This window comes from Carassius gibelio, chromosome A5 (assembly GCF_023724105.1).
Source record: "Carassius gibelio isolate Cgi1373 ecotype wild population from Czech Republic chromosome A5, carGib1.2-hapl.c, whole genome shotgun sequence".
NCBI lineage: Eukaryota > Metazoa > Chordata > Actinopteri > Cypriniformes > Cyprinidae > Carassius > Carassius gibelio.
Genome location: NC_068375.1, coordinates 22,344,038 through 22,367,680, shown reverse-complemented (window position 1 = coordinate 22,367,680; position 23,643 = coordinate 22,344,038). Strand labels below are relative to the sequence as shown.

The 23,643-nt window shown below is 38.2% G+C and overlaps 2 protein-coding genes across 4 annotated transcripts in view; both read left to right on the top strand.

The window, feature by feature from the left end:
* The window catches only part of LOC128002999 (extracellular matrix organizing protein FRAS1), a 110,071-nt gene extending 102,180 nt beyond the window's left edge, over positions 1 to 7,891 (top strand). For both annotated transcript variants that reach the window (XM_052592489.1, XM_052592490.1), the window contains 13 exons: positions 10 to 197; positions 724 to 999; positions 1,205 to 1,437; positions 1,743 to 1,903; positions 2,289 to 2,503; positions 2,634 to 2,784; positions 2,895 to 3,002; positions 3,540 to 3,699; positions 3,787 to 3,903; positions 4,057 to 4,223; positions 4,304 to 4,509; positions 5,781 to 5,927; positions 6,185 to 7,891. In XM_052592489.1, the coding sequence (XP_052448449.1) occupies positions 10 to 197; positions 724 to 999; positions 1,205 to 1,437; positions 1,743 to 1,903; positions 2,289 to 2,503; positions 2,634 to 2,784; positions 2,895 to 3,002; positions 3,540 to 3,699; positions 3,787 to 3,903; positions 4,057 to 4,223; positions 4,304 to 4,509; positions 5,781 to 5,927; positions 6,185 to 6,760 (2,705 nt within the window). In that variant the 3' untranslated portion in view covers positions 6,761 to 7,891. The remainder of the gene's footprint in view (positions 1 to 9; positions 198 to 723; positions 1,000 to 1,204; positions 1,438 to 1,742; positions 1,904 to 2,288; positions 2,504 to 2,633; positions 2,785 to 2,894; positions 3,003 to 3,539; positions 3,700 to 3,786; positions 3,904 to 4,056; positions 4,224 to 4,303; positions 4,510 to 5,780; positions 5,928 to 6,184) is intronic.
* A 2,143-nt stretch (positions 7,892 to 10,034) lies between these two features.
* Positions 10,035 to 23,643, top strand: part of LOC128003025 (BMP-2-inducible protein kinase) — a 32,265-nt gene continuing 18,656 nt past the window's right edge. For both annotated transcript variants that reach the window (XM_052592492.1, XM_052592491.1), the window contains exon 1: positions 10,035 to 10,962. In XM_052592492.1, coding sequence (XP_052448452.1) covers positions 10,818 to 10,962 — 145 coding nt within the window. In that variant the 5' untranslated portion in view covers positions 10,035 to 10,817. The remainder of the gene's footprint in view (positions 10,963 to 23,643) is intronic.

Here is a 23,643-nt window from a genome sequence, read left to right as displayed (position 1 = left end):
ATTCCGCAGGTGTGGACCACTTCCTGTTTAAGGTAGAGATCCTGTCCAATGAAGACAGAGAGTGGCATGAATCTTTCTCATTGGTCCTTGGTCCAGATGACCCTGTTGAAGCGGTGCTTGGAGAGATCACCATGGCGACAGTCACCATCCTCGATCAGGAAGCTGCAGGAAGTCTCATCCTTCCAGCCCCACCCATTGTAAGAGATGTACAGTACAGGCTTGACATTTACTATGTCAAAATTCGAATACTTGTCATCTTATTAATGAATCAAATCACAAACACTACTGTTCAAAGGGTTGGGAAGTCTTGTTAAAACAGTTATATTGTAAAAATGTTACAAAAAAATTTGTATGTAATATTTTATATATTCTAAAATGTAATTTATTCCTCCGATGGCAATGCTGAATTATCAGCAGCGATTACTCTTTTCATTCTTCAGTGACACAGTTTTCTTTTTTTAGTAGAAATAATAATAATACTGACCCCAGACTTTTGAATGCTAGTGTATAATTTTTTTGAGAAAAGTCCTGAAATTTAGATCATTGTGACACTGGCCTACGTTATTGCGACAAACAAGTAAAATCATTACAGACACGTTACAAAAGTTTTAACCAATCGATTGCACTAAATGAATAAAGATCCTATTAAATGAGAGCTGTAAGATCTCCTAACTCTGTTTTGATTTTGAATCCAGTTTGGTTTCATGTGGACTCTCCTCACAGGTGGTGTCTCTGTCAGACTATGACTACGTCCAGGAGGTCACTAAAGAGGGCAGTAAGAAATCTCCATCTCCTGGATATCCTCTGGTCTGTGTGACTCCCTGTGACCCCCATTACCCCAAATACTCAGTCATGAGAGAGCGCTGTGAGGAGGCTGGCATCAACCAGACCTCCGTCCACTTCAGCTGGGAGGTCGCGACTCCCACAGACACCAGCGGAGCTCGCTCACCCTTTGAGACAGTGACGGATAACACACCTTACACCACAGTCAATCACATGGTTAGTCTGGTATTTAGATTGGTATTGTCTGTCATAAGCAGAATATTACCAACCAGTGTTTTTAATCTAGCTGTTAACTAAAACCTCACATACTGCAATCAGCTATGTGGTTTGCCATATGTAGTATATTCATAAGTAATATGTTTAGAGGCATTTTCACTTTTTCTGGGTTTCCTGGGGTTAAATAAATACTTGTGCTACACAGGTTCTGGACAGTATCTATTTCAGCAGACGTTTCCATGTGCGTTGTGCAGCCCAGGCCAGAGATAAAGCCGGGCACCTGGGAACTCCGCTGAGGAGCAACATTGTCACTATTGGGACTGATGGATCAATATGCCACACCCCCGTCACCACAGGAACCGCTCGAGGCTTTCAGGCCCAGTCCTTTATTGCCACTCTAAAATATTTAGATGTCAAACACAAGGAGCATCCAAACAGGTCAGAAGCAAATGATTGAATAAAGACGTGTTAGTATTTCAACTCAGACAGATCCCAGCAGAGTTTTGAGAAATTTAAAAACATTTTTCAACTGAAACTGCAGCTGCAGGGTTTGTATTAGATCTTTTTTTTCCTCTGGGCAAAGCAAGATCAAAATGAATTTATATATTTGAAGGAACCGCAAGAAGTAAACTTGTTAGACAACTGCAGATCCAAAAACAACACAGTTCCCAGCCTATGTTCAGTACTTCAAAGAAGAAAACAGAATTTTATAAAGTGTGTAATACTTACTTTTCTCTGAACAGGATCCACATCTCGGTGCAGATCCCTCATCAGGATGGAATGCTTCCATTGGTGTCCACCATGCCTCTGCATAACCTACACTTCCTGCTCTCCGAGTCTATTTACCGCCAGCAGCACGTCTGCTCCAACTTGGTCACACTTAAAGACCTGCATGGCATCTCTGGTGAGAGAGACCCCAAACTAGATCAGACCAGATCAAAGCAAGGACAGCACATACAAACCTATCTTACTTACCTTGTTATCAAAAAAAGCCGGTGTGACCTTCTTTAACTTCTTTGAGCTGTATAGAACTGTCTGGTACAGCCAACCCAGACATGGGTCGACTCTGGGGATAAGCCTCTTTCCTGCACGGCCCATGCTATGTATTCATATATATATATATATTATTTTAATGTAGTATTGTAAACTTAAATACATTGGTTTGTAGTGCAACTAGTTTCACTGTTCACTGCACTTTGTTGTTATTATTAGTTATTTTCTTATAGCAGCTAATGAATCAGAACTCTGAATCATTCAACTCAGAAAATGTGTTGTAACTTCTCCCCCAGAAACGGGCTTCTTGGATGATGTGTTGTATGACAGCATATCCCTAGGTCCTGGATATGACCGTCCATACCAATTCAACCCTAGTGTTCGAGAGCCCAGAACCATCCAGCTATACAAGCATCTCAATCTGAAGAGCTGCATATGGACATTTGATGCGTATTATGACATGACCGAGCTTATTGATGTTTGTGGAGGATCAGTAACTGCTGACTTTCAGGTTTGTGTGAACACATGACTTGTATCCCACCACAAATGACATATAAATATTCTCATCCAGAGAAAATCTGAGGTGGCAGATTTAGTCCATACAGCAGTTTCAAATAGGTGTGTGGCTGCATTTTTTTCAGGTCAGAGACTCTGCTCAGTCGTTCCTGACGGTGCAGGTGCCGCTCTACGTTTCCTATATCTATGTGACGGCTCCTCGTGGATGGGCCTCCCTAGAGCACCACACAGAGATGGAGTTCTCCTTCTTCTATGACACGGTCCTGTGGAGAACAGGTACATGTTGCTTCATCGCCAGCCCCAAAGCCAATGGACATACTCAGCCATAAACTGCTGTGTTAATGTTGCAGCTGATGTGAACTGATTGCTTATGAACATTACTCTAGGCATCCAGACAGACAGCGTGCTGTCAGCTAGATTACAGATCATTCGGATCTTCATTAGAGAGGATGGACGACTGGTGATTGAGTTCAAAACCCACGCCAAGTTTAGAGGTCTGCAACTTCTGTATTTTTTTAGCAGTTTTTTCTCATTTCATTTATTAATGAACCTGTTGTTTTACCTGGATTGTATTTGGACACTATTCACCATTAAAAAAATGAATGAATGTCATTGCATTAGAACAGGATTTCCCAAACAAGGTTTCATGAAGGAACCTCAGGGGGTTCGTTAAGATTTGTTTGTTGAACTGAAATAAATAAATAAATGCAGCTGCACAATCAATAAAAAAAAATGCTTAATAGCTAAGTGTAAATCAAAAAGGTAAATAACCTTTAATAAGTCAATGTCACCTTTATTTATTTATATAGCGCTTTATACGATATTGATTGTGTCGAAGCTTTAAAGTGTCAAACAGGAAAATAGTTTGTCAATAATGCGAGAGGACAATAACAGAGTTATTTTCAGCTAAAGTCAGTTCATTGATGATTCATTCAGTGATGACATCATCAGTTCAGCTATCTTGCAATAGTGTCTGTACAATCAGTCAAGGTCCCCATCTAAGCAAGATGAAACTATCGTCCCCCTTCTAGGTCAATTTGTCCCTGAACATCACACCCTCCCTGGACAGAAATCTCATCTGATGGCTCCAGATCACTTGGGAGGCATTGAGTTTGACCTGCAGCTGATGTGGAGCGCACAGTCCTTTGATTCTCCCTACCAGCTCTGGAGAGCCACAAGCTCCTACAGCAGGTAAGCAGTGTGAAGTCTAATGCTCTTACATTAAGGAAGTGTATCCATCTTAATTCCACTGACCGCGTGCTTTCTGCTGTGCTCTAGGAAAGACTACTCTGGGGAGTACACAGTCTTCCTCATCCCCTGCACGGTACAGCCAACCCAGGCATGGGTCGACTCTGGGGATAAGCCTCTTTCCTGCACGGCCCATGCTCCAGAGAAGTAAGTTACCATGGTGCTTTTCCATTGATAACTCCTTGAGGACACTTAAATGGGCTGAGCAGAGCCAGCAGGGTTGAATAATAGACTATTTGTGTAATGCAACAAGAATATTTAACAACATGCAAGGGTTTGTAACACTCTTTCAATCGATAGATTCCTGCTGCCCATCGCCTTCCAGCAGACGAACCGCCCTGTTCCTGTAGTCTACTCCCTGAATACTGAGTTCCAGCTTTGTAATAATGAAAAAGTCTATCTAATGGATCCTGCTCTCGCAGACATGTCGGTTGCTGAGCTGGACTATAAAGGAGCCTTTTCGATGGGTAAAATGATCAAAGTAATGAAAACAGTGAGCTACCTCCACTATTATGCTTTCACTCATTCATTGTTTGATATTATGCAGGTCAAACACTGTATGGCAGAGTGCTGTGGAATCCCGAGCAGAGCCTGAATTCGGCCTACAAGCTGCAGCTGGAGAAAGTATATTTGTGTACAGGGCGAGATGGCTATGTACCCTTCTTCGACCCCACAGGCACCCTGTATAATGAAGGCCCTCAGTATGGCTGCATTCAACCAAACAAGCACCTGAAACACAGGTTCCTGCTTCTGGTAGGTGTCCAGACCAGTTTAACCAGTATAAGGGGCCGTTCACATATCGCGCCTAAAAACGCGTGAAACGCTAGGCGCGCCGATTTCTCCTTCTTTCCTCTTGCAGTAGCTCTGCTACTAAATTTATTTCAAAATGGCAATCCATATACAACTATGGTCAGCTGTTCCTTCATCTTGGCTGAGCTTTCAACGTTGTTACAGGAAAGGATGAAGCTGATTGGTTAGTTCTTGTAACATGACCTGCGGTGCGCTTGTGGCTCTCTGAAAAGTTGAGGTGTTTTTAACTCGATGCAGTGCGGACACGCCTGGTCGAGACTGTGTCGCTTCCATTATGATTACTACATTGGAAATAATGAAAATGAGCGTGCAAAAGACGCGATATGTGCACGGCCCCTAACGAGATTAATTTGGTGTGGTTAGGTTTTAACTGTGGAGGGAACTTTTCAAGGGTTTTTTTTTGAAGATAAACAGTTTTTGTATATCTTGGAACTGATATTGAGATTGACAGCTCTAATGATTTGATAGCAGAGAATTTTAAAGATGAAAATGAAAATTAATTGTGAAAAGAAAAATGATGGTAGCCATTAATAATTAGTTAATAAGTAAGATATAATGTACATAAATTTTGACAAAATAATTTCAAATATACACTACCTTGTCACTCATGCTCAAGAAGGCTGATCAAAAAATACAGTAATATGATGAAATATCACTACAATTTAAAATAAAAATGTTCTATTTTAAAAGATTTTAAAATACTGTTTCTTTGATGGCAAAGCTGAATTTTCAGCACCATGACACCGGTCTTCAGTTCTACATGATCCTTCAGAAATCATTTTGATATGCCGATTTTGGCACTCAGGAAACATTTCTTATTAATCTCAATGTTGAAAACAGCTGCTTAATATTTTTGGGAAACTATGATACATTTATTTCAGGATTATTTTATGAACAGATAGTTCAAAAGACCAACATTTATTTAAAAGAGAAATGTTTGGTTATTTTATTGTGATTTTGTTATAAAATTGTATTGACCCCAAATTTCTGAACGGTGAAGTATCTTAAAGCTTCCTCTAAGAAAGACAGTTGACTAAGACAAACACGTCATTAGTATTACAGTAATATTAACACTGGAATCCTCTGAGGTCATTTACAGTGCAAATATAGCACAAGTTCAGTACAAATAATAGATCATGGGATGCTTTGATTGACCAATCAGAATGAAGTATTCCGGAGTGCTGTGTAATAATAGTGAATAATGTATCACATAGGACCGGAAGCAGCCTGATGTCTGTGACCGCTACTTCCATGATGTTCCATTCGAAGCCAACTTTGCATCAGACATTCCTGATCTCCAGTCCTTGTCTGCGATGCCAGGTGTAGATGGCTTCACAATGAAGGTGGATGCCCTTTATAAGGTAAGTGGCTGCAAGAGTCAAGTTGTTAAACAGACTTTTTCTTTGACACGTATTAGAAATCCTGGCAAATGTCAAAGCTGAAGCTGTTCGGTTGTACCCTTCAGGCAAGTGCCTTGATGTGTTTATTTAGGAAAAGATGCCAGGCTGACAGTGTGCCATGACTATAGGGAACTGGGCTAAAGGACAAGATTAAAACGGGGTTATTTTTTTTAATGGAAGTTATAATCAATATCATATTTGCATTTGCTGTTCTTTAGGTTGAGGCAGGACACCAGTGGTACCTCCAGGTGATCTACGTTATTGGACCTGAGTCCATATCTGCTCCCAGAATCCAGCGCTCTGTGAGCTACGAGCTCAAGCGAAGTCGAAGAGATCTGGTGGACCGCTCAGGTCGTCTAATGCTGGATGAATCCCTGATCTACGACAATGAAGGTGACCAGGTAAAGAATGGCACCAACATGAAGACCTTGAAGCTTGATGTGGAACCATCGGGCACCTTCAATCCCCAGATGGGAGGATCCATTGGGGGTGGCATGGCAGCCATCGTCCTACTTCTCCTGGTCCTTCTAGCCTTCTGCTTCATGGTCAGAAAGTGCCGCAGGGTTGTAAAAAAGAGGCCTGTGAAGGCAGTGGAGGATTATCCTCTGAACACAAAGGTGGAGGTCTGTATAGAACGGCTGGAGAAAAACCTCAACAGCAAGCATTGCTCTGTAAGAAATGTCAATGTCCTCAACAAGAACCCAGAGACCTACAAGATAAATGGGGTCAAGGTCAAACAGGTCAATCTGGAGGTCAAACTACACAACAACCTGAATGACGGCACTGAAGTCTGACCTCTAGAGTATTTAATGATAAAAATAAACATTTTCTATGAATATTTGTAATGACGTTAATGTATTTTTGTATGACCATGAGGATAAAAGGGAATGTATGCTTGCCAGCTATGCAGTGTACAGTAAATCATTTCACAAATGAGCTACCTCAAACATTAGTGAACAACAAAATGGTGTCATCAGATCTTGTTTCAAACCTAAATCTGTTTAAGAATCATATAATGGCTCAGTGGTAGCTCAGACACTTTGTATAAATGGATGGAGAGTTTGTATCGCTGCACCTGATGTTTTGTCATGTCTGTAAAAACACATGAAAGTATTAAAGGAAGGATGAGTGCCAACACTTTGGACAGGGTGAGTGGTGTAAATACGTTTATTAAGTGCAATTATTGGATGACATGGTCATCCCTGTATTTTAATTTGGCTTTTGATGCTCTGCCTCATTGTGTCATTTACTTTTGGCCTGATCACCGGTGTGCCATGATGATATTTGTCAAGTGCGATTTATTTAATTCCAAATCCGAGTAGACTGCCCAAAGTGATGCATTTGTTAGTTCATGTATTCCTTTTGTACATGTTGATGGAAAATGAAAAATTGTATGAAAGTAGATCACAGATTTGATAACCATTATTAATTTATCACTCTGCTGACTCTATTGAAATGCTGTAGCCTCTATTATTTTGCAACACTGGACAACAAAATATCATTTTGTTTTATATGACTGCTGTCTATACTGATATAAACAAACACTACCAAAAATCTACATATGGATTTTTTTTACGATTCATGTTATCCTGCATTATTTAGTCTTGTATTAATGTCACATCATGTATTAAGTAAGGCACATCTATAGTTTCTATCATTTATTTCCCCAAATGTTCTGTAATGTTGTATCAAGTCATCACTTATTACATGGTGCTGATTTGATCAAGAATATCCAGCATCTTTAAAGCGCTGTGTGTAGGGTGGATAGAGCTACGATTATTACTTCATGATCAGTCTAAGTGTGTGAGAGTGTGCCTATCAAACAGAATTGTTTTGGATATATCAGATTTTGGTGCTATAATTTATGGTAAAATAACATGATGCCTGTACTTGTGCCTTTCTAGCAATAAAATTAATAAAAAAAATTCCTAATGTGTGGCACACTTTGTTCAAATGTATGTGAGGTGAAATAACTAATAATATAGTAAAATACCACTTATTGATTTCTCTAACACTGGCCTAAATGTCAATCTGTTCTTTCCACGTCTGTTTTCCGGTCATTTAATTGAATTTACCTGCCACACTTTAATTATCTCAGTATTGATGGCAGTTTGCCAGGCGTAAATGTCATTAAGGAAAATGTACTGAGTCTGTGAGACTCCAATAGCCTTTTTGCTTTCCTTTTCACCTTCTAAAAAGCCTTTACTCTGTCCATATGGTTCCTGCTTGAGCTATTTATTATGAACTTTACCCTTTTCTTTGAAAATTTTAGATTAAATTGTAGCCAGATTAGTTATTTGGTAAAAGAAAAAAACATTATACTACTAATAATAAAATTTTTACCTGGGTTAATTGAATAATATGACAATAGATTCTACTTTTAATTAAAGATGATAATAGTTATGCATATGCAAAATCACAGCTCCCAAAAATATATAAATCATAACTTCACACATTATGATAAAGATAACCAAAATATCTGTGGATTCTTGTGATGTGCACAGCATTGAGTCATCTGTTTAGGAAGCTGCTGCTGATGAAACAGCACAGTCAGGGGAGTTGATCTGTACTGAGGTGGAGAAGTGCCTGAGGGAACAGAAGATCCTCATTAATCCCATGTAATAATCCCAGACTCCAGTTCGGTCCTCTGTTTCCTCATCGACCTACATCTGCAGCTATTATCAGATAGCTGTCACATTTGAACAAGCATTGTGTACATTTGCTTTTACAGCCTTATGATGTTTTTCTTTTCTGGATATCACAATTTAAACAGGTTATGATTGTGCATGTTCTGCAATTAATTAGTCATTTTTCATATGTTGTATTACATATATTGATATACACTTACAAAGCCAATCTCTACACTATTTCCACTTTCCAGGGATAAGAAGGCACCTGCACATTTTGCAGGGTTTGACCATTAGATGGCAGGACATTTTCATGAACTGAAGAGCAGACAAGACTCAATCTGATCACGGTCATTAGAGTCACTTTCTCAATCTGATGTCCTCTCTGTCAACATTATGTGTCCAGACGGCAAATAAATTAAATGATGAGTGTCATGTTTACATTTTTTTTTTTTGTAATATACATGTAGAGTACAAAGGAATTCTCAAATTAAGTTTACCCCCCCCCCCCACACCCCACCCCCAAAAAACTCATTTGAACAATAAAGTGAAGACGAAAACAATATCATGTAGATGGTGAATATTTTCTTTTATTATTATTATTGTTATTATTATTTGTAATTCACTGTTTTGTACTTCAGAGATAATCAACCGTAGGCAATATACTATGCAAAACATCTTTATTAAGGTTCAAAATATGACCTGAAACTTAGACAAATTTAAATGAGGTGATTTAATGTTGAGGTCCCTGGTCTGTGTGATTTTGTTATGACATGTATCAGACATGTATTAAATATATATGAATGATAACAGTAGAGACTGGCAAATGATAGCTTGTAGTTATAATCTAATATTACTCATAAATTGAAAAATGTTGGCGTGGTTGAATTTAACAAATAATATCAACACCATAATTTGTTTATTAATTTAGAAAATGTAATGAGATTGTGATCTTACCATCCTGTAAAAAGAGTCCACATAATGAACCCTTTAAACAGCAATAAATAAATAGATAAATGTTACACTATTACAATTATTTCATTAGTCTATTTAATCGCAATTTTAAAGGCACGTTAATATTTTAGTTAAGTAAATGTTATGTTAAACAGTTTATCCAATAATTCTAACAAGAAAAGCATTGGATTCGTGCCTCTGATGCTTAAAAAGGTTTGCCTTATTCGTGGAACGTGCCAGTTGCACTTCTTAAGCATCTCACACTCCCAAACAATCCATTCACTTCTTTCAACTGACTACAACACGTTGCTTTATCAATCAAACTGTTAAACAAAACGCTGAGAGACAGTCATCCGCTTTATCCCATCAGAGAAGAGTATCAACAGGACGCATCTCGCGCACACCAATCATGACAATGGAAAGGAATCGGACAAAACCAAAGTTAGGTTGTCAGACAGGCGGATTGGGTAATAACAAACCTCCCACCAATCTGACGGCGAGTCACGAGAGTTCGAACTTTATCAGTGTGACGGGGGACTTCCAGAGCACGAGGAAGCGCAGTGTAGTTTAAAAAAAAATAACCGACGCTGCTTCGCTTATCACCCTAAACGTTTGGCCGCTAGGAAGATTTCTGGTTTATTTTTTGTAGTGATGCATTTTACTATGATACACGGGTCCTCTTCGAGCAGATAGGAAGCCAGTCAGCTAGCGAGCTGGCTAACTAAACTATCCGAAGGTGAAGTGGTAGCAGTCATCGTTCAGAGTTTCGCTAGCGTAGCTTCCGTCTAACACACCCACTTTCTGCCTGTTTGTTGTTCACGTTGGTTTCAAATAACTTGGACTTCAACCAACTTCAACACAACAGCATGCTTTGGCCAAACAGAGCGTTTCACCGTTGTTAGCCAGCTAGCGAGGCGAATGGTCTCTTCAGCGCCCGAACAGGCTCGTTAGCCAACCGAAACTGGAGTCGGCCTGAAAATACAGCGGCGTGGACGGTCTGATTTGTGTGTTTACCACACATTTAAGGACAAAACGCTACCTTGACGGTTTACTTCTATGCAGTTGCTTAATCGGGCTTTGGGGGAAATAAGGAAGCATTCAGCTACGCCTTTCTGCGTCCCTGGAGCACTGAAGTGCCTGGCGCATCTCGGGAGAGCAGCTCTCTCAGCATGCTGGACAAAAGAGCGGAGATGAGCAGATTGGATTTCTGAGCGTTTTAAGATTGTTTGGAACTGTCCGTTTGGGGAAGCCGGGAACACGAGAGGCAAGAATGAAGAAGTTTTCGCGGATGCCGAAGTCCGAGAGCGGAAGTCTCGGGGGTGGATCTGGATCTGGTACTGGAAGCAGCAACTACATCGGGAAGGTGTTTGCTGTGGGTCGATACCAAGTGACGGTGGAAGAGCTAATCGCTGAAGGTAACGTTAATGGATCCATTTCTTTAGGCCAATAATAACGAGATGGCAAAATTTATAAGAGCCCCCCAAATCCCTCAGACATCTGTTTCAAAGAGCCATAAGCAGTTCAGTAAGGATATATCAAGGTAAACAGGCTGTTTACTACAGGTTGCAGCTAGCTTTATAACTGCTGTAGGTTCTAACAGTTATGTTGCTCCTTGCCATGAAAAAAGAAACTAGCTTGGTGCTTGTCCTTCCCATAAATTCACAGAGAGATGATGCTTCCATATAATCTGATGTAATTTCTGCCTTTGTCACTGTCCATGATCACATGGTTTCAGATCAGGAAGTGTGGACTGACCCAAAGTTCTTGTTTGTCACTGCACACCAAACTATGAAAAAAAAGCTGGTCGGTATCTTTCAGCTTGTCCTTGCTGAACTTTAAGCACAAGAGTTCATGAAAACCCCAGCCCTTTTCAAACATCCAGTTGTTTTACTGCCCTACAATCCTTCTACAGCCCAGAGTTTTTTTTTTCTTTTTCTTTTTTTAAGTTACGAATTGAGTAGTTTGATGTCTTGATTATTTCTCCCAAACAGTTATATATATTATATAGTGAAAATCCTAAATTTCTTAGTTGATGCACATTTAGTTTAAATGTGACTGATAATTTCAGTATGTCGTAGTGTTTACTATGTTTTAGTGTATTGTTTTGCTCGGCGTCATCTAAAATGCTCAATCTTGCTCACAGTTCTGTCATGAAATATGACTGTAATACATGTACTAGAGTGATTGTATCCCATGCAAGTGTTGTCTGTTCTGTGAGTTAACAGCAACTTGGCAACACCAAACTTGCTGACTGGACACAATTATGTAATTTGCCATTGGTGCAAAAGTTCACCCTCACAAACAACTGTTGAGTTTGAAAAGTGATTTTATTCTTGATTTCCACTGGGTTGTTTTATTCAATTTTTACATTCTCACATCATTTACACACCCTCATGTGGTTACAAACCTGAACTTTTCTTTTCTTTCTTTTCATTTGAAGGTAATAAAAAGTGTTGGTAACTAAATAGTTTTGGTGGCCATTGACTTCCAGTGTATTAACTTAAAACATTTCTAAAAATATCTGATTTTATGTTCTACAGAAGAAAGTAAGTCATGTCTGAAACAACATAAAGTTAAGTAAATGACAGGTTTTTTTTCTTTTTGGGTGGACTAATCCCTTTTAATTTGTCTACCTGTACAAAATAACTCCACAATCCAAAAGTGTCTTCTCAGTGTCTCATTAGTGAATGTTCTCCATAAAGCCTATTTTATACAGTATGTATATTTTGTGTCATGCATGGGCAATATTTATTTTCGTTACAATAAACACCCATTTAGCTGCAGTCAACAAACCTGGCTAAGTTATGAATGTCTACTGTTAATTTGACGGTCTTAGGGGCCGTTCACATATTGCGCCTAAAAACGCGTGGAAAACGCTAGGTGCGCCGCTTTCTCCTTCTTTCCAAAGCGCTCCGGCAGAAGCGCTCCTGAAGCGTCTGCCTTTGCTAAGCAACCATGACGTGCTCTCTCCATGAAGACGCGGAAATTTCAGCAAAGGATAAATGGATTTGCAGCACAAAAAAATCGCCCTCAGTAGCTCCGCTACTAAATTTATTTCAAAATGGCAATCCATATACAGCTATGAACAGCTCATCTTGGCTGAGTTTTCAACGTTGTTACGGGAAAGGATGAAGCTGATTGGTTAGTTCTTGTCACATGACCTGCGGTGCGCTTGCAGCATTCTGAAAAGTTGATGTTTTTAACTCGATGCGGTGTGGAAGCGCCTGGAAAAAACGGGCGTGTCGCGACCGCGTCGCTTCCATTATGAGCGCGCATGCCGCACGCATACATTGGAAATAACGAACTTGCGCGCGCAAAAGACGCGATATGTGAACGCTCCCTTAAAGGGATAATTCACCCATGAATACAAATTCTGTCATTTACTCACCCCCATGTCATTTTAAATTTCATTTATTCTATGGAACACAACAAAAGATTTATTGTATGGAAAAAGACAGTGACATTCTGAAACAAAATGTTACTAAGTGATGATTTTTTTTTTCATGTTGATGACTCACATTATCTGCATGCTGTTGGAGTGATGGATAGGTGGTTTGTGGCCCTGTTGTTGTTTTTTGACCACCTGTTGAAAGGTGCAGCACTCCATCCTGTGATGGAAGTTGATTCTTTTGTGTTTGCTCATTGAGCCTCACTGTATTTCCCTCTGATGACCACCATGCTTCCTTATTATTATTCCAATAAATTATTTCAAGTAACTCATTAAAAACATCTGGGGCCAGAATTACTAAACAGGGCAATTAGAGTGAGGGCGCAATTCCAATAAAGTGCCAATGGGAGTGGAAATTTATGTGTGTGATTTACTGACAATGTGCAAATTAAAGAAGACCGATGCAGTCAGATCATTTCCATTATGATTAACACAATCTACCAAGAGCAACGCAAATTAGTGTCTGTTTTAAGACATTCTTTTTTGGAGCGTTAAATAATGGCACAAATCCTGACTGTACTATTTTAACATGTTAACTATTTTACTTTTGATATAGTCCAGAAATGAAATCTTTAATGCAGTAAAATGGCTGATTTTCATCTGTGTTTAATGCAGTATGCATCATCAACAAGCTTTGTGTGGTTTCTTAATGGTCAGTAAGTCGGCCACCTGCTCCCTTTTCTCTCAATGAGCCCTGTAAGGACTGCTTTCTTTTGTCAACAAACCTGGTCATGACTCAAGTGTTTTGCCTTGTTTCACTTCTTTATTATGTGGCTGGCAGAATCCGCTTTGGTCGTTGATCTCTTACTAAAACAATATCTGTTAGAGTCATTTGACACCAAACTGGTTCTGAGCGGTTCTAAGGACATTCTGCTGCACTTTTGATTGGAGCAGTACTGGTCTGACCTTGAATGAGTTGTGTGTGTGGAGGTGTCACCCCACTCACTGAGCATGTGCTGGGTGAATGACTGTGCTAAGAGCCACTCAGTTTTCCTTATCGTCCTTCGTACTCGCTATAGGGTCTGTATGTCCTACTGACAGTTGAGGGCGTTGATGGAGTTCAGTTATCTGTCAACCCAGACATTTCAGCCTTGGTTTCTTTATGTTGATGTTATGGCCTCTGTTGTGTTGATTTATTGGAAACTATCTTTTCAGTTTCTCAGAATGGAGTGCATGTGTGTTTTGTGACATGGGAAGGCAACTTTGAGTATCAATACTGGCATAGACAGTCCCTGTCAGTTTTATTTTTCTGGCCTAGTTTCACTTATCACAAATAACTTTGACCTTTTCTCTTTCATCAGTTTAAAGGGGTCATGAAAAAAAAAATACATATATATATATATATATATATATATATATATATATATATATATATATATATATATATATATATATATATATATATATTAATTCTACCAATTTATTTCAGAGCGGTAGAAAAGAAAAAAAATCATAATTTGAACTAGGGAGTCAATTTTGAGTTTTAAAGGGTAAAACTTGTTTTTATTGTACATTTTTGTTTTATATGTGTAATTATCAAGAACATTTTTATTCTCCATTTCATGACCCCATTTAAAGGGGGTGTGAAATGCTATTTCATGCATACTGAGTTTTTTACACCGTTAAAGAGTTGGATTCCCATGCTAAACATGGACAAAGTTTCAAAAATTAAGTTGTTCCAAAAATACCTCTTCCGGTTTGTCACAAGTTTCAGAAAGTTTTTTTCGAGTATGGGTCTGTGTGACGTTAAATGGAGCGGAATTTCCTTATATGAGTCCTAAGACACGTCTGCCAGAAGAGCGCGCGCTCCCGTATAGCAGAGACATTCACCGATCAGAGCGAGAGACATTCACCGATCAGAGCGAGAGACATTCACCGATCAGAGCGAGAGACATTCACTGATCAGAGCGAGAGAGCGAAATGTCACAAAAGAAGTGTGTTTTTGGTTGCCAGCGCAAGACAACCCTGCACAGATTACCAAAAAAAAAAAAAACAGCATTAAGGGACCAGTGGATGGAGTTTATTTTTACAGAGCATCAACGGAGTTGTGCAAGTGTTTTTGTTTGTTCCCTGCATTTCGAAGATGCTTGTTTTACAAACAAGGCCCAGTTTGACGCCGGATTTGCACATTGTTTATTTCTTAAGAATAATGCAGTCCCAACTAAAAAGGGTCACGGTCATGTGTTGGAACCGCAGGCGGTGAGTAAAACTGCTTCAAATATCTCTGTGTTGTTAACTTAGCTATCGGCGCGTAAGCACATCAAGTAAACAACATGCGATGTTGTCATCAAACTGCACTTTCCACATGTACACCTCGCGCTCATGATTCTTTAGCTCCGCCCACACGTCACGCCTCCAGCCGGTCGTGTTTTTCGGGGAAAAAACGGTACAGACTATCTTTCTCTTATAAATATAATAAAAAAAAAGACTTTTTGGAGTTATGAAGGATGCAGTACTACTCTATAGGTACTCAAGATTAACAGGATATTGAGTGAAAACGAGCATTTCACCCCCCCCCCCCTTTAAAGACCAACCAAAATGGTAAAATGTTTTGATCTTATTGCCATTCATTTCTTCATTCATTAACATTTCTTCTTAATTTTTTTTTGTTCAAAAGGCATCACAGCCAAAGAATGAGATAAGATTAAATAAAAATGCCTTTTGGATATCAGTCTTTCTGCACGTGTAGCTTCAAGAACTAGAATTTTGTGACATTATATGATAATATTAATACATTTACCCTAAAATCCGGCCTATTCTAAGAGAGCTCCCACTTTGTATTTGATGTGCTTGAATATGTTAAAGTTGTGATGAAACAGAAGTAGCAACAGATCTTTTATTTCGTCTTGTGACATCTGAATAAATCGGATTATTGAAAAGGAAAAGAAAATGTGTAATGCAGACTCTATCCATTGGCTTTTGAATGGATAGAGGCCCATGTGAATGCGTGCCTACGATTGATTATTAAAAAGTGGGGAGCAGTTTAGGACGATTAAATAATTGGGGAAGTCCAGCATATATCACCAGAGTTTGATTTAAAAAAAACAAAACAAAAAAACAAATAAAGAACAGAACACTTACACAATAAAAATTAAGGGGCTCTATATGCAGACTATTAAGGGCTAAATTCTGCAAATCTAATAGAAATGATCAGTGATGATCCAATGATCAGTTTGGCATCACAAACCTTAAGCAGTCCTCTGTGAAAAAACAGTAGTCCTTTTAAGATTATCTAACTGTGATAGCTCTAATCCCTTTGTCTAAAACAGTATGTTGCGTGTTGTTAACGGTTTTGGCAACTGTTTAGTGTTTTGTCTGGCATCTGACCAGACCCACTTGTCCTCCTAAATAATGCAGATTGCTTTGATGGCAGAGTGAGACTGCTAGCTTTTTTTTATTAGATGTCTTTTAGATGTGCTTTATATTGATGGTGAGAGTATGGGGAGTTACAGCGAACACGCGTCCTATCAGTTAAACGCTAAACATTTATTCTGTCTTTCTGGTATGTTTTATGGTTAAAAAAATAAATAAATAAATAATAATAATAAACAAGATGGACAAGTGGCTTTAAAAATAAAAGATGCATGCTTGTTATGCATTGCATGGGGTGTGTGCATTTGTTGAGGTCATGATTTTGAAGCTCTTCTCTGGAATTTGGGAGCAAATGATCACCCAATGCTAATAATAATAATAAAAGAGCAACAGCTAACACTAACATGAGAGACTCCCTTGTATATAAACCGTATAAAGATATTGAGAAATAACACTTGTCCCTGTGAAATGGCCAATTGTTCATGAGTTTCATTTGTTTGAAAATCTGCATCCAGTCCTTATTTATTTTAATGATTATACTGTAGCTGAAAAAAAAAATGCTTAGTGTCGTAACTATTACGTTTTTAAATCTGTTGACCACTTTGTTGATCAGGTCAGGCTGAATAGTTCTTCTTTAGCCACAATGGGTTGCATCCATTATTAAGCAGTTTTTCATGTAAACATACAAGATGAAACAGGTGTGACAGTTGCAAAACATCTTGCTGTCTTTTCAGCATTGTAATCAAGTTTTTTTAATGTGTTTTTTACTTGCAACCTGCGGTACCAGCATTCTGGGCCATTTTCCAGTGTACGTGATGTTTTTTGAGTGCAGATACATTTAAAAAGTCTTTTAGATCTTGGCCTAAGGATGTGGCCTTGCATGGTTTAGTTCCCCAAAATCCTTCCTTTTATATAATATTTTATACCCCCTTCCCCTACCCCTTCCCCTTGTCCCTTGAAACAGAGTGTCAAGGGGTAGGGGTGAAAATATTCCCCTAAGGATTGGGACACCACTACTATACCGTCACACGTCATTATACTTAGTGTAGCTCATACAATACACACACATACTGGTGTGCATTAGAGCCTTTAATTATCATTCTGTATTAATGCGCTGCTTACTGACACACACACAAACACGTTGGAAATCACGCAGCTCACACATCCAGGAGAAAATAAACTTGTTAACACTTCCCCACGACTTTTAATAAATACAGTTTAAATACTGTGTCTCTACATTATATTATATTTTACAGCAACAAGAGATGATTTCACTGTTTTTAAGTGAACTCACTCTAAAAAGAGAAACGCACAGATGCGCATACATGCAACTTCCATCTCTCTCTCTCTCTCTCTCTCTCTCTCTCTCTCTCTCTCTCTCTCTCTCTCTCTCTCTGCAACAATATTTGAGAAAGGGTTTAGCGATTTCTAACTATTGGGGGACTACTCCACCTCGATGTCTATGGTGGTTATCGCCCTGATCAGACATGAAAATATGATGACGTTAGCAAATATTAGCAAATTTTTGCAAACATTTCTTTGAGTAACATGACAATATAATGACGTCTGGCTCTTCCCCTACCACTCCAACCAAAAGAGAATCGAGACACCCCTACCCCTTCACGTTAATCACGTGGGGAAAGGGAAAGGTGTAAGACAATGATTTACTCTTTTTGTAATTTCTGATTTTTTTGTTCATTGAAAGCAAAACAATTTTTAGTGGTAGATGGACAGCTGTTAATTTAAGAGTCTCATGAAATTTCTCAGCAAAATGTTGGTTTGCTGGTTGTAATAGATAAATTTACCTGAATGACATTTCTCTTTGGGGGTATGTTTTTGCTAGAAATATGCAGCACTTCTAAGTGAAAGTTTTTTTGTATTCATAAAGTCTGTGAGAAAGAAACAAGAGTTCCAAGTTCCAAAAAGAAGACAACCTCATGTTGCCATTAAGGAGGTTGTTGCAAAGTGCAGAATCTCTAAGCTTTTCACCAAAAGAAGACATGTCTCTGTTTTTAGGTCAGCTTGTGTCAGAAGTAAAATTTGTGAGCATCATTGTGGTGTAACTTGGAGGACTTTGATTAGCCAGTGTTTTTTAACAGCTATGTGTGAGCTGCATGTTGGTCGTTGGTTTTTATGAAAGATTACTCTGGTAAAATAAGATCCGGCTTACCGACCTGGGGTATGTCAGGCAGGTCTGAAAAGACAAAAAAGGACAACTGCTGTATTTCAGTAGTATAAATGAATATTATACAAATTCGTTTTCACTGAGCAGTTATAATCTTGTTTCAGTGTCTGTTTGAGTGTTGTTGGTTCATCTGATTTGATAAAAATCACCCTTTTGTGCCAATATGGAACCATACATATTATGCAGTACATAAATATCAAGATCTATATTAAATTGTCAAACACCTGAAAATATTGATGTTTTTTTAAGCTATATTGCTCAGCTTTAATGCGGCGTCATCAGTATTGCTGTAGTATGAAATGACCCAGAACAAGCAGGCAAATGTCCTCTGTTTGCTCTCTTCTGCACAGCAGTATAAACATTTGTGATCGTCAGCACATCAGGCTGCTGTGGGGGGATTCCATTTCTGGCTCTATTACTGGAATGGAGAAGGTCTAAACTTAAGGCTGGTTCACACGGCAGGATAATTGGGCCGATTTTAGCCCCGATTCAGCCCTTCCGACAATCTTAGGATGCTCCGATTATCGTAAAATAATCTGATCAAATATTCCTGCCGTGTGTGGTGTGTTAAGACTAATCTCCTCTGCTCGGAAGAATGTCGGGACCGCTCCGATCTCAAATCGGGGATATCCAACATGTTGGATTTATTTTGCCCGATTTCTTCTCGTGTGTGGTGTCCTCCGAGGACAAACAATCACGCAGCCTGTGGACTGTGGCGTGTAGCCAATCAGAACGCGAGGTGACGAGGCAGTGATAGTACCGGGAAACAAAATCAAAACAGCCGGCGTATATAATATAACAAATACAAATAAAGTCGATGGGCATAACTACATCCACAACTGCAGTCCACCAGAGTACATGGAAACTAATATATGAACGTTTATTTCAACGGTTATTAATCTGTGTAGTACGTAACAACATTTCTATGAGATAAAACAACAACTTATCTCCATATCATGATATAGCAAGTATAGTCCATGCTCGCGTCGTCTCCACCTCTTTGACCATCGCCTTTTCTTATTTTTCTTATGTTTTTTTTTCCCGTTAAAAACAAAGCACAAACTATGGCCACTGCATCCACTTCGTCCGCCATGATTGTTTACTCTAAAGTCACGTTTGATCTTGAGGGATTTTGAGAGATTTCCCGTCTGACCTGGGAATGCTCGGGAGTCAAATCGGTTCGTGTGTGATGTGTTGATATTGCCGTGTGGCTGCACACCACACACGGAGCGACCAAAACTGTTAGACCCGTGATTTTTTATCGCCGTGTGTGGGGTCTCTCAGGTTTGGAAAATCTGCCGACAATTTTAAAATCGTCCCGTGTGAACCAGGCCTTAGGCTAGATCTGCAGGAACATCCATGCGGAACAATGCCATTTGCTAGGGACTTATTGTTCCTTTGGATTTGTCCATCCTTTAAATTTTTCTGAAAGGATGGGGGGTTGAAAAAGTAATAAATAGTACATCTAACTTTTTTTTTTTTTTATATAAATATAAACAGAGCATACCGTTAATTCAGGGAAGTAGGCCATTCCTTTGTTGTATGGCTTTTCTTGCTTTAAAATGTTTCATGCTGTTCTATAAAATTACAGAAATTACGCAATCATAATATATTACAAAATAATATTGTCAACACTTTAAAAAAAGTTGACGTACATTCATGTATGCTAACTCTCAAACCCACACTGAGCCATGGGAAGTGTAGCTTTTTATTTACATCCTGTTGGGTTTCATCCTGTTCAACATCCTGTTCTTTTCTTCATTTCCATTCTGTTGAGTTTAATCCTATTCGTTTTCCTGCTAACAAAATAAAAATAATTAAATTAGCTGTGCTTCACCAGAGCACATTTCTCAAAGTCTTGCACATCTTTGTATGGAATTGCTTAAATATGCCTGTTTTATATATATAAACACAGTACAGACCAAAAGTAAGTTTGGAAGCATTACTATTTTTCATGTTTTTGAAAGAAGTTTCTTCTGCTCATTAAGCCTGCATTTATTTAATCAAAAATACAGAAAAAACAGTAATATTGTGAAATATTATTACAACTTAAAATAATAGTTTTCTATTTGAATATACTTAAAAAATATATATATTCCTGTGATGCAAAGCTGAATTTTCAGCATCATTACTCCAGCCTTCAGTGTCACATGTAACATCCAGTCTATCACATGATCATTTAGAAATCATTCTAATATTCTGATTTATTATGAGTGTTGGAAACAGTTCTGCTGTCTGATATATTTGATGAATAAAAGGTTAAAAAGAACTGCATTTATTAAAAAAATTCTAATATATATTCTATTAATATATTTTCTTTACTATCACTTTTTATCAATTTAACACATCCTTGCTGAATAAAAGTATTGATTTTATTTAAATAAAAGAAAGAAAAAAAATACTAACCCCAATTTTTATTTGTATTTTTACTTTTTATTCATCAAAGTATCCTAAAATAGTATCACATGTTCTGAAAAAATATTAAGCAGCAGAACTGTTTCCAACTTTGATAATGAATCATCATATTAGAATGATTTCTAAAGGATCATGTGATAATGATCCTAAAAATTTAGCTTTGCATCACAGAAATAAATGATAATTTAAAGTATAATAAATCATTTATAGAACCATCATTAACATAAAATATATATATATATATATTTTTCAATGATAACCAAAACCATTGAATTTTCAGAATTTTCATTTTTAGGTGGAAAATCTTAAGAGCATATGTACAGAGATTAATACAAGCCTAGATTCTCACAAATGAGCTTCACTTCTGCCAGATTATGAGGTGACTAATGCTGACATCCAACTAAAAGAGAGGAAGCTAAACCACTGGCCTTACACTGGCCTGCTCCATCAGCAGGAATCAGCACCACTTACACTGCCAATGCTGTGGATTTCGTGTGAGGAATCGCATTCGGATAGGCAGCTGACAGCTGTGTGTATGTTTTTCTGATATCCCTCAGATTAACTAAATGTGTAATTGGCCTTGATACTGTTTTAGATCACAGGAAGAAGTAACGGAGTATGTCAGAATAGCACCTGACCTATATCAGTAATAATCCAGTGTAATTTCGGCCAATCATCAGTGTTACGAGTATGATTTTATGGCAAGGCTACACTTCCTCTTTCTCATTAAAAACAGCCTGCTTACACATCATTTCTTGTTATTCAAGACACTTTTTGTTAGTGTCAGTGTATTTTATTGCCCTGCTAACACAAAATATTGCTGTGTATGGGTCTGTAGTTCACCCAACAATTCTGTGATCACATATTCACCCTTATAGCATTCCAAACCTGATTTTTTTTAAAAACTTTTAGCAAAACACACAAGAATATGTTTTATGTTTTAAGTATTTTTGTCTAAAAGGGTGAATGAATATACCAAAAACATTTTTCAAAACATCTTTTGTCTTTCACAGAAAGATCGATGTCAGCCACTCATGTTATGAAGGTCATGGGGTGAGCAAATTATTACATAATTGTCATTTTTGGGTGAAGACTCCAATGCATAAGAATATTTTTGTGCATTTTAACACCTCTCGAGCCACTTGGGTTTAGTGATATGAAGCATGTTGGTGTGAGACTGAACTGTTCCTTGTCTGTATTAGTCATCAGCAGCATGCATCTGCTTCCTTTGCTCAATGTCAGGGTGAACCCTGACACACTTTTTTTTGAGATGTGACTGAAATCTCTATTCAGTGCACTTTGTTCAGTCTTTGCACTTGGATATGGTTCGTGGTACTGTTATTGGGTTTCACACTACATGTGCAGCTCATTGTTAATTAGGGATGGAACGATACATGTATTTGTACCGAACCGTACCAGTACAGACATGACATGACGATTCGATATTGATTCTCAGAAGCCATGAATCAATCTTTTTCATCATTTATTTCAGCAAACATTTAAAATAAGATCTGATTAATGCGAATCTTTTCATTGGTCTTCTCCACCAGATGTCACCTATAAGCCCCGCTTGGCCCATTTAAAGTACTCGCTCGCACTAGCCCGAGTGGATAAGCGGCTATTCAGTGCTTATAATGACGGAGATACTGCTGACAAGAAAACAAAGCAATATGCACAATTTGCAGTGCTCAGGTAAAACTATATAGTAATACTAAAAAAACCTGCGGAAGCATTTGATATCACTCGTAAATAAGGCGCCTTAATTTCTGCAATGAATGGTGGATGGTGCAACACACTGTTGTTTACACAAGCGAGGACGATTTTTTTTTTTTACCACTAAATTACCATTGTTACATTTTAAAACATTTTAAATAAGTTACAATAAAATATTTGAAAAATATTCCATTTATTTTTAAAAGTGTACCTGGGCAAAAACTTAATTTTTACCTCAGACCTCGCATGAGTTTTCTTCATGTCAGTCCAGTCAACTGGAGCAATGCGTAATTATATCCAATACAGGCATGAAGGCGTTAACTTAGAGACTATCAAAAGCCAGCTAATTTCAGTCACGTCATTCACTGCGATGCCATTTGTTGCCGTCTATTCCTCTACTAAAGACACATTTCGGTGGTGCAGGATGTCCAGGTGCTTTCTGAAATTCTGTTGGTGTGCTTTTCGTTATCTCTGCGTGCCTGCGAATTCAGTTCCTGCAGAGCATGATTTTTTTTAAAGTGCAGGAATTGTTAATCACCTCAGGTCCTGTCTGTCTTTTTGTTTGTTTTTAGATGATAGCCAACACGATGAAGTATGTTTTTAAAAGCCATTTTAATGCTATTCCTTGATGAAATTTCATTGAACATGCATCGTCCTTTCAGTTTCGTGGTTCAATCCGATCAAGTGTTTACATGCACTCTGAATCGTATTAGAAGAGGAATAAAACCACCCCCTTCAATCCGATCAAAATTCCATTCTGATTAAGTTCAGTTAGATCGATTAAGGTGTTTACATGAAAGTCTTTCAGTCTGATTGCGCCGTCAATCCAGTTACAAACGGATTATTTGGTTGCGTAAACATAGCCACAGAACTCTAGTTCACTGACAGTCTCTAAAAAATTGCTTTTAAAATCACATTAGATTTTTTTGCACAACCCTAGCCGACTCTGAATTTCGTCTCTTACAGACTGGCAAAAATGTCCATATTTGTGATGTATCTGAATGCTAAAATATTTTATTTATT